At 31.8% G+C, this 16,474-nt stretch overlaps 1 protein-coding gene across 4 annotated transcripts in view; it reads left to right on the top strand.

Annotated features, from left to right (window-relative positions):
- The window catches only part of LOC105423790 (transmembrane protein 114), a 517,194-nt gene that overhangs the window by 240,723 nt on the left and 259,997 nt on the right, over positions 1 to 16,474 (top strand). For all 4 annotated transcript variants that reach the window (XM_089081259.1, XM_089081256.1, XM_089081257.1 and 1 more), the window contains one exon: positions 543 to 789. In XM_089081259.1, the coding sequence (XP_088937385.1) occupies positions 543 to 789 (247 nt within the window). The remainder of the gene's footprint in view (positions 1 to 542; positions 790 to 16,474) is intronic.

The following is a 16,474-nucleotide window of genomic DNA, read 5'->3' as shown; positions in this document are numbered from 1 at the left end:
TAATTTATAAATAAAATAGTTTCAGAAAACTATAATACAAATATGCAAAACGCCCTAATATTATTAATAATATTCACTATTGTTTAAACTACGTAATTTATAAAAGAATATCGTAAAAATTTTGTTTTTACATTTGAAAAAAATCAGTTTTTAATGATTGATTTTACATAGAAATATATGAATAATGGCTACAAATGTATGAATTGTGCGTTTTTATTTTTTTAATCTAGATTTCTTATTTAAACCGATTATGTTTTTATCAGTATTAATGAAAAACAGACTTTAATTTCCGAGAAATAAAAAAGTGTCTCTTTAGGAGACTTATTATATATTACTATGCGACTTTCCTCAACAATTTTGGTATATATATTTGAATTTCTATAAATTCTTTCGAAGCTGAAAGAATGTAACAAATAAATATTTATTTATATATCAATTTAATTAAAGTTCAATGAAAAATTTTTTGAAATCTTACAATTTATTATATAGATTAAATAAAAATTAATATCCGTTTAAAAATATTAATTTAATATTTTTAATAGGTTATTTTTGAGAGGCGAATTCTTCTGGGATGTACTGCTCTCGTGAGTCTCTCGGTGTGTATATGGTCTGTGGCTATAGGAACTGATCATTGGTTAATATTAAAATCATCAGATAATCAAGGTTTACCCCTGGAAAAAGTTGGAAAAGTTAATCAAACATTAATCTACAAAAATATAGGTCTTTGGAGGAGTTGTACCACTGAATTGAAACCTGAAACAGAAAACTCTACGATTCTAATCCATTATAGTGAGTATGATTTATTTCATATTATTTTAAAATTATTTAGATATGAAAGAAGAAACACTATACAAAATGAAACAAGAAATATATATTATTATATATTTATCAATGCTAAACTATAATATTAAACTATAATATTAAAAACTATAATATTAAAATAATTAATTTGATTAATATAATTATTTATATTTTTTTCAATTTTGCTAACGTTTTTAATTATTCTAAAATATTTCTAACATATGAATATTTACAATTATAAATTACAATTATAATATTAATTTTGTAAAATACAAAGGAAAAATTAGACTTAAGAATTTCTATTTTTGGAGTAATTTATATAGCTATGCGCATGTATAGAATGGAACTCTTTAGCGATCATAGATATACAAAGTCTATTTAGAAATTATTTAGTTACACTGTATAGAGACAAAAAATAATTCTGGAACATCTGCGCCTATACTTTCTATACGCTTTTTGAGAAGTCACAATTTTCTTTCAGCATTTACATCATGGTCTCCTTTAATCACAACAAACTTACTTTTTATAACAAAGTTTTAAATACTTTTTATAAAAAAGTAAAAAAAGTCGCTAAGTGTATGCGCAGAGTGTATGTGAAAAATTATTATATGAAAGTGTTACTTTTTAATGGAAAAATTTTTAATGGAAAAAAAGGTTTTGCAAAATTATGTCATAAAAAAAATTACGTCATCTTACTGATGTTCAAGTAATATATAATACTCTTCTAATAATATATATTATTTGTATAAAAGGCTTGATATAAAAAAAGTGACGCCAAGTTATAATTATCTCGAAAGTTTAATACAACTGATCTACTTTTAAAAAATAAAACCTGTGTGACATATATCTTTATATTTTCAGTAAAGCCTTCTTATTAAAACTCAAATGAGTCAATAGTTCTAATTCTTTTTAAAAAAATAATAATATCATGAAATTGTATTACCTGACTCAATTCAAGTAATATGTATTCAATCTAAGTGATATATTTCTAAATAATACCATGTATACAATTTGTATAAAAGATCTGATATTAATATTTGGCGCCAAGTCATATAAATTATTATATTTCAAAGTTTCAAAAAAATAAGACCTAATAATTATATATTCTAAAGGATTTAATGCTTTATATAACAATAACGTTTCATTAAACATTAAACATTTCATTATTACACTCAATATATGTTTTTTAATTAATAACTCGAATTCCAAAAGAGTTTCAATATTGCACGATATAAATAATTGTACTATTCTGCCACGCATTCTGCTATATATTTTAAGTAGAGTGATATATTTTTATATAGAGCGACCTTAAAATTATAACGACGCGCCTGAATCACCTCCCCCTCCATAAACAAATTGTAAATCGACATTAATTACATCTATAGTTAGCGTCCCCGACCGACCATCCGTCGGGGTACCGACACGGTGATTCCCCCCGCGATCCCTGTCGGGTAATTCACGTCGACTACCAGACGCAACAGAAATCCGAACAACACGGATTCACGTGAACAGCACGTGAGAACACGATAAATCGCGCGCTAGGCCGCCGCCGCTGGCTCCGCTATCGACTGCGCCATCAAACATTTTCGCAGAATCGCCGAGCGCGTTCGACGAACTTCGCGGATCTTCCGGCGAGATCATCCCCGGAGTCGACCCCAGAATCCGAGCGCGGCCGACTCGTATCCGATTATTCTCGATCTATGGTTGGCTCGGATATGTTAACCGGCTTCGGCGAATGATCTTTGCCTTTTACCGGCGAAACAGCAACCCATTTCAGTGCGAGTCTCGATATTTCTCTCCTGATTCGAAAAGCGATTCTAGGGCGCTTCTTAAGCTGCCAGACGCTTCTGGCGAAAGTCGCTCCTACCTCCAGAGCACACAAGCCTTTCACAAGCTAAGGAGCTTCTTAGCTTGGGCTCCGAAAAGCAAGCCTTTGCATGCAAAATCCATCACTGTCAGTTCGGAACAGGGAGTTTCCTGAATTCCGAAGCCACAGTAAAACTCTAAATCCGAATTCCAGATCAAGCTCAGAAACTAACAACTGACAGACGAACAGCTGATTCGACTACGCGAATAAACACCTCGCGCCCCGCGCACCTACCCTCGCGACACGCCGAATTCCTGAAAGAAGTCATTCTCGGAATACGCCCGCGTTTACGTAAGATTCATTGACTCTTGCCAGGAAAATCGATTCTGGAAATCAGAACGTTGTAAATATTATATATAACCTAAAACCGAACCAATCAGTAGTCTGAATTAAAATCTGTAAAACTGTACATAGTAAATATAGTAAACTTAGAATAAATAAGTGTATATAATTAAATTCACGCATTTCGTTATTTTATTAACACTCGTCCTCTCACCCGGACAAATCCGACTGCAGCTATCCCGCGGATCGCGAGAGCGAGGAGTAACCGTTTTAAAGTCAAACAGACATACAAAACAATAGCACGCCCGAGTCGCATTAAAATACGTACATACACATTTACTGTATCATACTCTTATTGTATTACATTAACTTATTTTCTTACATTATGTATTTCTTATCAGTAATACATGTATATATACGTTTTTATTGTATTTTATTTTATTAAAATACGCTACTTATTTTTACCATTAATTCTGTAAATATTACTTTTCAAGTCAAGTTCGGAAACAAATATGTTTAATAAAAAATTCATTAATAATAAATAAATATATATTATTAATTAATTAATATACAGAACTATTAATTTAATTTAATCAGTATTAAATAAAAAAGTAAATATAGTAAGTTATAGTAAGGGTATAAATAAAAAATATTAAAATCTTTATTCGAATTTAGAAAACTGTCTATTACTTATAACATATATTATTAAAAGAAGTTTTAATGTGACTCAGGTGCGCCAAGTTTTTGTATGTCTATTTGATTCTGAGGTCGCTCTATATTTAAAATATATCGCTCGACTTAAAATATATAGTAGAATGCGTGGCAGAATAGTATTTATCTATATCGTGTGTATATTGTAACTGTTTTGGAAATCTAATAGTTATAATTAAATAGTTATAATATTGTACTGTTTTGGAATTCTAATGGTTATTAATTAGAAAACATATGTTGAGTGTAATAATGAAGTGTTTAATAAAACGTTATTGTTATATGAAGCATTAAATCCTTTATAGTATATAATTTTTTTAGGTCTTATTTTTGATAGTATATAATATATAATAATAGTATATAATATTATTAGGTCTTATTTTTGAAACTTTGAAATATAATAATTTATATAACTTGGCGTCAATTATTAATAGATCTTTTATACAAATTGTATACATGATATTATTTAAGAAATATATTACTTAGATTGAATACATATTGTTGTAGCCAGACCTACAACTAATAATAAAAGTTCGTATGGCAACAAAAGTAGTCTGCATGAATCTCGGAAAAAGTTTTTCAAAAGACGACACAAATGTGTGATCGCCGAAATTGCGACCAGTCTTTCGAAAGACCACAGAAATGCATCACGCGAGAATATTGTGAAAAGCCTATCAGCAAATTCCTAAATTTGATGATCAAATCGAGCGTGATATTGATCAATCAATATCACGCAATCAATCGATGCAACCGATCGGAATGCTAATCGGGCATCAATCAGTCTATATAATCGGTTACACAAAACGGAATAGAGAGAGTCAAAATTATAAGTCGTGCGGAATCATTATTATAAAAGTCGCGCAAGATATTACGGAATCCCGTCGCGAAGTTCACGCGAGCCGTATTATCAGTAGCTCAGGTGTCACACTGGTCGTTGGCCGCCCGAGTAACGCGAGACGCGCCGAGCTGCCCGATGACGCGTAAACGTGTGTAAAATATAATCGTTATAATATCAAGTATTTGTGCACTTGTTAAAATAAATCAATTAAATTAAAGAAAGTATGTGTTTTTTGTGATTTCACGAGGATCCCTACATTCCTTTGATCCTGCTCGGAGTTCCAATTCCTTAGGCTTGATGAACCCGACTATCTCAAATATTAATGTTGTAGCCCATCCGGGGTACAACAATATTATTTAAATTAAGTCAGGTAATACAATTTCATGATATCATTATTTTTTAAAAAGAATTAGAATTACTGTCATTTGAGTTTTAAAATAAGAAAGCTTTAATGAGAATATAAAGATATATATATATATATATATATATATATATATATATATATATATATATACAGGTTCTACTTTTTAAAAACAGTTGTATATTGAACTTTCGAGATAGCTATAACTTGACGCCACTTTTTTTATATCAAATCATTTATACAAATAATACATATTATTAGAATATTATATATTTGAACATTAGTAAGATGACATAATTTTTTTTATGACGTAATTTTGCAAAACTTTTTTTCCATTAAAAAGTAACACTTTTATATAATAATTTTTCACATACACACTGCGCATACACTTGGCGACATTTTTAATTTTTTTATAAAAAGTAAGTTGTAATATCATTCATTTTGTTATGTTAATCATTTTATAAACAATATAAATTTTTATTCTTCGCTGCATGATTATATCATAATATGATGTTGAATTCTATATAAATATATATGTTGATTCTACATAAAAAGTAATTGAAAAATGAAAAAGTCTGGTAAATGATAAAAGCTTCTGCGGATAAAAATTAAGTATAAATAAAAATTTGAAAACATATTATGTAAAATCTGCATCTATATTTTCATCTTATATTGCTTATTACATATTTTTATTAAAACTTTCTTGTGAAAATAATAATAATATATAAATATCTTTAGTATCTCTGGGCCATTGCTGTTTCTTAACTTACGCATCATCAATTTCAATCAATTTTTCTTCTCTACATATATTACATATACTTGTGTAATGACTTTTCTCTTTTTCCATTTACAAAACGCTTTTGTAGATGGAAATTTTTGTATAAAATTCTTTCTTTTACATAAATAAGAAAAGAGGCGAAACTTGGCGTTATTTTTTACTTTTTTTAAAAGGTAATTTTGTTAGGTACAATAAATCATAAGTAATAGATCATAAGTCAGACTAAGAATTGATCAATCATAGTCAAGTATTCTTATTATATATGAAATCTATAATTGGCCAATTCTTATCTTCTAATTTAATTTATTACTTATAGCTTATTACAGAATGCCTCTTAGAGTAATGATAAACTTCGTTAATCTAATTGGTCAATCAAACGTTTTGAAGCAATTATAGTGAGTGCCATTCTACAATAAGTAGAAGTAATACAAGTAATAAAATAAAATACATTATAAATTAGAAACTAATAAGAAATAATAGTATTTTCGAGTAAAATGGAAACTCAAGCTAGATGTATTTTCTGCACATAAAAAAGGATAGACATATATTCTATATCTATTATGCAAAAAGTGCATTCAATCCGAGTTGAGTTTCGCTTCGCTCGAAAATGCTATAAAAATTCAATCTGATTGTGGTTAATTTTTAGCTTTTGATTTATGATTTATTATTTATAACTTATTATGGAATAACACTGAAACTTTGACCGCATCTAAAATAATGCAATAGTGACTATAATTAACAATGACAATAAAAGCTTGCTTTTAGATCTTCGCTGAATCTAATAGGCTTTTTACAATAAACTATTAGTAATAAATCATAGTCTCACTAGTCACTATTAGTAATAAATCAAGTCAGAAATTAAGAATTGACCATTAGAGAATATTTAGAGAATATTTTTATTAGAGAATATCATATAAATAAATGTCTTAATATGTTAATAATAATGTTGTCTAATGTTAATAATAAATAGTAATGTTTATCTCTATTTCTAATAGATATAAAATATTATTACATATCATTTTTTCACTTCATCACTTTTCAATGTCAATCAATAGAGCACTCTGTATAAGGGTACTTTGTGCACTCTGTGCAGTTCAATGTTCAGGTCTTTTTTTATTTAATCCTTGAACATATGTTTATCTCCCTCCAGAAAATATTGAGAAGTGCAAGCAGCATAATGACAGTAATGAACTTTGTGAGTTGCTGTCGTCGCGAAGATCGTTGTGACAGTTGTGTTTTGACAAAAGGTTAATAGTGTAATAGTATTATATAATTTTTGACGAGCGCATAACTTTAAACTTGTTCGTGTCTGCTTGCATTTCTCAGTATTTTCTGGAGTGAGATAAACATATGTTCAAGGATTAAATAAAAAAAGACCTGAACATTGAACTGCACAGAGTGCACAAAGTACCCTTATACAGAGTGCTCTATTGATTGACATTGAGAAGTGATGAAGTGAAAAAATTATATGTAATAATATATATATATATATATATATATATATATATATATACAATATATATATACAATATATATACAATATATATACAAAATTTTTATATACTGACGTGTGTGTTGTGTGTGTGTGTGTGTGTGTGTGTGTGTGTGTGTGTGTGTGTGTGTGTGTGTGTGTGTGTGTGTGTGTAAAATATCAGTAAAATAAACAAATATATTAATTAATGTTAACAAAATATTCTTTTTCATTTGCTCTTTCCGTCTTTCGCTTTCACTTTTTCGGTATTTCACTCGATCTTTCACTCTCTCGCTCTCTCGCTCATTCGCGATATGCATATTTCGCTTGACCGTTAGCGCCACTGTCTCACAGTGGCGAAAAATGCAACCATACTCCACACGGGCGACAATAACAACGACAATGTTTCTTAAAAATAAACATCCAAATTTGAATTTTGCATCATAATATCTCTGTTCATAAGGCACGTAGAGAAAAAATAAAAATACTTTTTTTTATGATATAATGCAAATCCAAGCTATCGATTGCACTTATTCAGAAGTTGATCAGTTCAGCCATTATTGAAATCCGATAATTTCGGTTCTTAACAACTCGCCGGTTCGTGTAAATAGACGGCCGGTCTTGCGCTCATGAAGCGCTAGCGCGTACACTTGATGACGAGCCACGACCGTGTTTCTTGATAGAATAATGGTCGCTTTGGTTATAATTTGTTTGTTTGCACAACGTGAAAATTGTTCCGGTAATTATTTACATTAGGGGACACAGCTCCGACGATTTTGACCTTGATATGTTATAGAGATGAGAGTACTGATCAATTTTTCCTTATAATTTAATTAGCGATCTCGTATAGTTTTTAAGATATACTTATATAAATGTTCTTATAAATGTATAATGTTATATAAATGTAGTAAATTATTATATTAGGAGACATAGTTCCGATAATCTTGACCCGGATATATTGGAAAAGTTGGAAAAATCATGATGCATTTATGTAACAGATGGCGCTAGTTCATTTTTAAAAGTACTAGAACCATTCGCATCTATGTTATTGCTATGTCATTTGACAGCTGACAGTTTTAGGATGCTTTCCAGCTACGGAACACAATGATACACTGTGTGACACAATGTTACACAATATCGACTTGTAGTTGAAACATTATTTAGCTTTTTTATTTCACCATCCGAGTGCAGGACAATCATTTAACAAATTTTTTTCAGTCATAACTAACTCCTATAAGATCATCGATGTTTAATGTTTTTATATATTGTCGGTGATATAGTAAGTTTACAATTTTACTTTATTTAAAATTATTTAATTTTATTAATTAGTTAAATAATTTTTATATAGAAAATGATATCTGATGTTATTTTCGATAGAAAATTATATCCGCTCCAGTGATACCAAATGCAAAAATGTTGGTATCCATACAGTGACATAAAACAACGTACACAGCATTTTAGCTGTGTACGATTGTGTCGACTCGTGGAATAGTTGGAAAGCACTGGGTTGTATACTGTATTACACAGTGTCACCTGTGTACGTTGCTGGAAAGCACCCCTAGCTTCATTTTAAAAAAAAATTGAGCGATTTGGTTGAGTTTTGGAAATTTTATAACAAGTTGAAGATCGAAGACCAGACTGTGTATTTTCGCCATATATTATTGTTTTATTTCCGTAAAGGGAAGAGCGCGCGTCAACCTTGTGAAAAATTGCGTAAAGTTTACGGTGACAATGCTCTACAAGAACATCAATGCCAATGATGATTCACGAAATTTCGTGTTGGTGATTTTGACCTCAACGATGCTCTTCGGTCAGGGAGGCCCGTGGTTGGAAGACACCGAGGTTGACGACAAAATAAAGACATTGATCGAGTCAAACCTACGTTACACGACACAAGAGATTGCAAAAACATTGAACATCATTTAAACGTTCACCTGAGCGACCACCTGAAGAAGTTGGGATAAGTAAGTTCGATATTTAGGTTCCTCATATTGATGGTGCGTATAAACATTTGCGATATGCTCATTAAACGTGAGGAAAACGATTCTTTTTTGAAGCGATTGATAACTGGTGATGAGAAATGGATGTTTATAATGTGGTGCGCAAACGGTCTTGATCCCGACATGATGATTCGGGATCTCAAACGACATCAAAAGCGAACATTTATCAGAGGAAGGTTATGCTCTCAGCGTGGTGGGATTTTAAAAGTGTCGTGTTTTTCGAGCTTCTACCAAAGAACCAAACAATCAATTCGAATGTGTACTGTCGGCAATTGGACAGTTTGAACGAATCCATCATCCAAAAACGTCCAGAGCTCGTTAATCGTAAAGAAGTTGTGTTCCATCACGATAACGCGAGACTACACACAAGTTTGACCACCCATCAAAAATTATTGGAGTTTGGATGGTAGGTAGAGCTAGCTAAAATTGAGTAGAAAAGTTCTGTATTATTTTGCAATTTTCGCGATAATTATCGAGTTATTAATTCTTAAAAATGACCGTATTAGCTCAGCCCACCGGCAAATGCAAGCGAGCAATAAGATATTCTCGCCCAGCGATTATCGTTGCTAGGCGCGCGAGGAATTGTTTTCTTTAATATATTGGCTATAGCTATTGCCGCTTGAAATATTTACCGCGCACTTGCATTTGTCGGTGGGCCGGGCTAATACCGTAATTTTTAATAATTAATAATTCGATAATTATCGCGAAAATTGCAAAATAATAGAGGACTTTTCTGCTGAGTTCTACCAGCTCTATTTGTACACAAGAGATGATATAACCGAACACCCTGTATATGTCATTTCAAAGTAGTATTTATATTTTGGTGGTATCTTTCAATTTATTTCAGTTTATTTATTAAGTATTGTCGTGTGTCGTTTGTATCGTCAACATACGTCTTTACGAATTTCTCAGCGTTATCGATGATAAAGATAAATTGCTAAAATATTTAATTGATCTGTGATACGAGTTGGGTTAGGTTAGACTTTTCGATAGTGGAGCCCCCCGTAGAGGGGGCGGAACATACTGTTTCCAAGCATACACTTCAATGCGAAGCGAGATTCTACATAGGTTTATAACTTTCTGCACGAAGTTCAATTCAAATCTATATGTTGATACACTGATAAAAATTAACGTATTTTTCAAATTTTTTTGTATATAACTTTTTAATAAACAAGAATTACAACTTTTACAATTTTTTGATTGTTATTTGAAAGAGAATGTCTTTGACAATATATTAGGTTGTCGGAAAAGTCATGACGTATTTTTTCTATGTTTTTCATTGGTCGAGTACAGGAGGCAAGCAGGGACGGCGTAACTCACCGTTATACACGGGTGTTACGTGAGGCGCCTATTGCGATCAGCTGACACGAAATAGAATACACACATGAATACATACATTGAAATTCTCCCTCTCTCTCTCTCTCTCTCTCTCTCTCTCTCTCTCTCTCTCTCTCTCTCTTTCTTATTCACTCACATACTTTAATTATGCTAGCTTTAATTTGAAAAGATATCTAATTATTTGTTGCTTTGCATGCTAATAAAAAAGAGATATCAGAGAAATAAAGAGTCAGAAAAAGCAATTGCGCTAAGTTACAACAGCATCTGTACATGAATTTTAAGAAATAATTATAGTATTTTTCTTTATAAGAAATACGATTTCTGCTTTTCATTATTTAATTAAGTAGCATGGAATAACGAAAAGTCAATTATGATTTGAATATCATAAATTATTATCACCGTTGCAGACGTTCAATATTCTCGCTTTATAACTTTTAGAGAAACACGCGCAAATAATTTCACGTCGGATCTTCGTCCAAAACAAAAATTTATTTTAAAAAATTTCATCGCTTTTAGATATTACTTGTAAATATGAAACTTTGTGTACATATCAGATATTGTAAATTTTTACTATAAAAATAGTATATTTAAAATGTGGGAATGAGAGAAAGAGAGAGAGAAAGAGAGAGAGAGAGAGAGAGAGAGAGAGAAAGAGAGAGCGTTCGAACATGTATGATACGTACCATCTTGTACAGCGATCAGCTGATTACTTTCACAATGAGATCCATTTTAAGTAGATCCATATGAAGTAATTAGAAGTTTTTCTTCTTGTTCTCTTGACACAATGCACATATTCTATTCCCTCACTTGATTGCTCAAACGAGAAATCTTTATTAATGTCTCGATCGATTAATTACTATTACTACTCGATCGATGATTCACTATTAATTATTTAGCGTGTGAAAATTATTCGGAGAAAAAAACACGTATTTATTTGGCGAACACATGACCATACACGACACGTATTTACTTCTGATGATAACAAGCGATCGACTGATTATTGTTGTGGTAACGCATTAATAATTAGCCTTAAAAGTCAGAACGTGACAATTCAAAATACTGATTAATATAATTTTGTATAATTATAATTTATTGAAAAATATCGCAAATGCAAATTCTTTATTACTCATCGACAATTATAAAATAAATTAATTTCCTTATACATTTCATTTTATATTATATATTTTATTGTGATTTTTAATTTGAGAATTCTAAAAGAATATTCCTCGAAATAAAATATTTGGTTGCCCTAAAAAGGACAGATTAATTATCCTTTTGAAAAGCTTTCTTCACAAAAGATGTTCGAAGTGGTCGCCGTTCATCATGACGCAAGCTCTCATGCGTCTTAATAAATTTGTATGAGTGTTGTCCAGCATATCGTCGTCGATAGACGTAATGACGTAATGGAGTTTGGCGTTGAGTTCTTCGACATCTTCAGGAGGCTTCCTATAAATAATTTCTTTGCAATATCCCCACAGAAAAAATCCAATGGGTTAAGGTCCCAGGATCTTGCGGGCCAAGGTATCGGGCCGTACCGATCCATTCAACGTCCAGAAAATTGCTCGTTTAAATAATTAGTAACCACTCATTGTGTGGTCCAGCACCGTCTTGTTGGAATAAAATTTTATTCTTTTCCAATAAGGGCACATCTTCCAAAAACTCTGGAATATTTTCTGTCAAAAATTCCACATACGATGCACCGTTTAAAATCTGACAGAATAACAAGCCAATATGTTTGTACCCATGATGCCTGCCCAAACGTTCATTTTCCATCGAATTTGAAAATTTCTGAGCCGAGTAACACGAGGATTCTCGTCACTATACATATGCATATTGTGAGAGTTAAAAATTCCTTCTCGTGTGAACAGCGCTTCATCGCTGAATATCACACGAGAAAGAAAATTCGGATCCTCGTTCACTCTTCTCAGAAAATTTTCAGAAAACCTCTTCCTCCGAGGATAATCTTCCTCTTGTAAGTGTTGCACGCGGTTGTAATGGTAAGCGTGCAGTTTTTCTTCTTTCTCTGAAGAATTCTATTGTGGAATAAGATAGACCATGCTCTCTAGCAATGACTCGAATACTCGTTTCAGGCTCTTCTTCGACAGCACGTAGGACTATCTCCACATTTCGCAAATTTCTTTCACGACGATATCTACTGCTGTCGTTTTTTCTTTGTATGACGCTTCCAGTTTCAAACAATTATTGAACTGCACCAAGTATAACGATAGTGACGGATATCTTTCTTGGTGTCGATATAATTCTGCATAACGTCTTGCAGCAACATAATGCTGTCCCTGGCACTCATCAAGTGCCATCAGCATATCATAATACTCTTCGTTCGTGTATGCTATCATATCGTTCTGATAAGAACGTTTTAATAATCGAAGAATTGTTGAGTGAAGTCTCGCTGTCGCTCTGATAAGAACGTTTTAATAAACGAAGGATTCTTGAATGAAGTCTCGATATCGCTCTTATAAGAATGGCCTAATAATCAAGAGCTTATTGATTGAAGTATCAATCGCGTTATTCTATTTGTCCGTGGGAAGTCGATGCTCCCTCTCCGCCCTCCCCGCCGAATGAAATGTCGCAATCTAGTCGTAGATTGCGAGGCGCGGACTTTAAAAAACAATATGGAACTTATAAAATTACAATCCAAAGCCCAACAAAAAAGATCTATGCATCAACAGTATGCGTATAATCATTTCGACAACATCGTCCATTTTTCGTGTACTCATCCTTGACTTTTATCAGAATTAGATTGTAATAGGCCATAGGCTTTAGATTTGTGTTTACAAGCTCAGTACTGTTCTTTAAAGTAAGCCGAAGTGCAGAACTATATCATTTTGTACATACAAAGCAAAACTCTTATATTCGTCGAAATAAAACATCGTGTTTCTCCCTTGCATAATGTGTAAGGCATGAAAGAACCAATTAAAGTCCTTCATTTTTATTCTTTTTGAACGGTGCTGATAATAAAAATGAGAAGTATCCGTTTCGACAAAATAAAGAAAAGCTCCTATTTGAACGATTTCAATAAAAAATTCAGAAGCATCCGTTTCAGACTAGTAATAACAGATGCGTCTATTCGGAAGGTACTGATTGTATTAAAAATCAAAAACGACTGTTCAGACGGTATTGATGATTACAAATGTAAAAGTTCTAAACTAGATACGGAGAGACGGACAAAGATATATTGGATGCCTTCTCACGGGAGTAGGCGATGGAAGGGCCCATTCTGTAATTTTAATTTAAAAACTACATAAATGAGATACGTACACAAAAGACGAGACGTACATGTGCGCTCGACGTCTCAATTATTATGGGAGAAGAGAATAAAAGTACTATCCTATCTCGCGCTCGCGACGCGTGTGAGAAGAAGAAAGAAATATTATCGTATCCTTCATGCAGTATGCACCGTGCGATGGTCCATCGTCTCCTATGTCTCTTGATTACCATTCACTATTGCTAGTATAATAAATTAATTGAAAAGAATAAACAGACATTAACAATGCAGGAAGAGAAACGAAAATCGTTATATATAATCGTATATAATTTTATGTACAAAAATTACAATTGTGTAATAAATAAGAATGTATATGAAATTATTTTCTCAGTATAAATGTATAATACATGTCCTAAAAATCTCTAAGAAATTCACAGTTTTGAGTAATTAATTACAAATTCGACAAGACATTTATTGAACGATAAATAAAATAATCAAATTATATTATTTCTTCTTTCTCTTTTCTTTTTATTTGATATAAGCAAAAATATGCGTAACTTGTTGAATTTGTAATTAATTATCCGAAATATAGTAAATTCTCCGTTTCTAAGAAATATATACAATAATCGGAATATATACAATAAAATTGTAATAAGATCATAATTTTGTACTTCTCACTCATTTATTAGACTCTTCAGTTATTATAATCTTATAAAATTATATGAAGTCATTACGAGTATGACAAGTAAAGCATATGACTATAACAATTTTCGAATTTCTTCATACATCGTTTTCATATCTGCTTACTCTTTTTAATTCATACTGTATATATCAGCAACAATGACCAGATAATGTTGGAGACGTTCGACGACCGCATGGAGCGCGAAAGAGTAGATAATATTTTTATTTCCTTCTCGTACGCGTCGAGAGAGTACAACGCGAGAGAATACAATGATATTCCTATTCTTTACTCACAGCGCATCGATGCGAGAGAGTAGGATAATTTCGATTTCTATTCTTTTCTGCCAAACCAATTTTGCCGAGTGTCGAGTGCACATGTGCGTGCCTTATCTTGCATATGTATGGTGCGTGCGTGCGTGCGTGCGTGCGTGCGTGCGTGCGTGCGTGCGTGCATGCGTGTGTGTGTGTGTAAACTGTCACATGGGGCATCGTTCATCCACGATGAAATTCATCCATCAAGCTACAACGGTATAAAAATATCATAGAGATCTCTACAAGGTAAGTGAATGAAAGAGAGAGAGAGAGAGAAAGTAAGTGAGAAATCGCATAGGTGCATACTATCGCACATGGTAAACACGTCGAACGCCCTGCAATAATCGTCTGCGTCGGACGGTGAGTTGTGTCGTCCCTGCCTACTTTCCGTACGCGTCTCGTTATTCGCTAACTTTTTTTCTTTTATAATTTAAAATGTAAGCGTCGGACAAAATTTTCGTAGAGAAAAAATCGTCTCAGAATTAATTCAGGAGTATGTTCTTGCAAGGACACGGTGTTGTTTTGAATTACCCTGTATATATATATATATATATATATATATATATATATATATATACATATGTAATAATATTTATATATACATAATATAAGTAATATATAAGTAATGTACATATATATATATATATTATATATTTGTAATTTCGAAATATATATAAATTGTTCATATTTTTAAAGATACACCCATACCATGATAAAAATTCACAAATATACAGCCATAATAGCTTTGCAAATAAAATGTTACTAAAAATTTTTTATTCTAATTAAATTTATCAGTCGTATATTTCATGTTGTAAGAAAGATAAAAAGAAAGGAGATAGAAGTAAATAGCACTTTCTAATGGAGAGCGGCTGGCGATCGAACCCGAGCTTTTCACACGGCAAGTCTCATACATTGCCATTCTACCAATGTAGAACTTCGTCGATCATCATTTCGATTCTGATATTTCTATTGTTTACACGATTGAAATAGTTAACAAAACGTGCGACAGATATTATATTATAGGATATATATATTATAGGTGAGGGTACTGATCAACTTTTCCTTATAAATTAATGCGCAGTCTTGTTTAGTTTTCGAGATATACTTATATAAATCTTAACTTTGAAATGTTATTATTCTGTTTATATGACACCTTGTATATGATGGATGTACATACATATATGTTATTTCAAAGTAATATGTATATAAGATAATATTTTTGGTAGTCTTCCAGTTTATTTATTAGGTATTAGTCATGCGTCATTTGTATCGTCAACATGCGTCTTAACGAATTTCTCAGCGTTATCGATGATAAAGATAAATTGCTAAATTATTTAATTGATCTGATACGGGTTGGGTTAGATTAGATCTTTTAGTAGTGGAACCCTCTCGTAGGGGAGCGGAACTGTCTTCAAGCATATACTTTAACGCAAAGCGAGGTTCTGTATAGATTTATAGGTTTTCATAATGATGATATTTAACCACCATTAAAATACGGGTTAGATTAGATTAGATCTTTTGGCAGTGAAGATCCACGTAGGGAAGGAGGAGGGGGGCGGAACTCCCCCAAAATTTCAGGACTTCTATGAAAGAGGGATAATGAAGCTCGTGGAGAGATGGCAGAAAGTCATTGAACAGAATGGAACATATTTAGTTGATTAAAATCGCTTTTTTTTTGCTAAATATTTTGCGTTTGAAATTTACTCGATTTTCGCTACGAAATTATGCATAGACCCAATATATGAAAAATATATTAATTTTTAATTCTTATTTTAAATTTTTTATTAGTTACGTCCAATTTTCATTATTTACTA

Source organism: Pogonomyrmex barbatus, unplaced genomic scaffold (assembly GCF_055798465.1).
Source record: "Pogonomyrmex barbatus isolate J1 unplaced genomic scaffold, ASM5579846v1 scaffold4, whole genome shotgun sequence".
Lineage (NCBI taxonomy): Eukaryota > Metazoa > Arthropoda > Insecta > Hymenoptera > Formicidae > Pogonomyrmex > Pogonomyrmex barbatus.
This window is presented reverse-complemented; position numbering and strand designations above follow the sequence as displayed.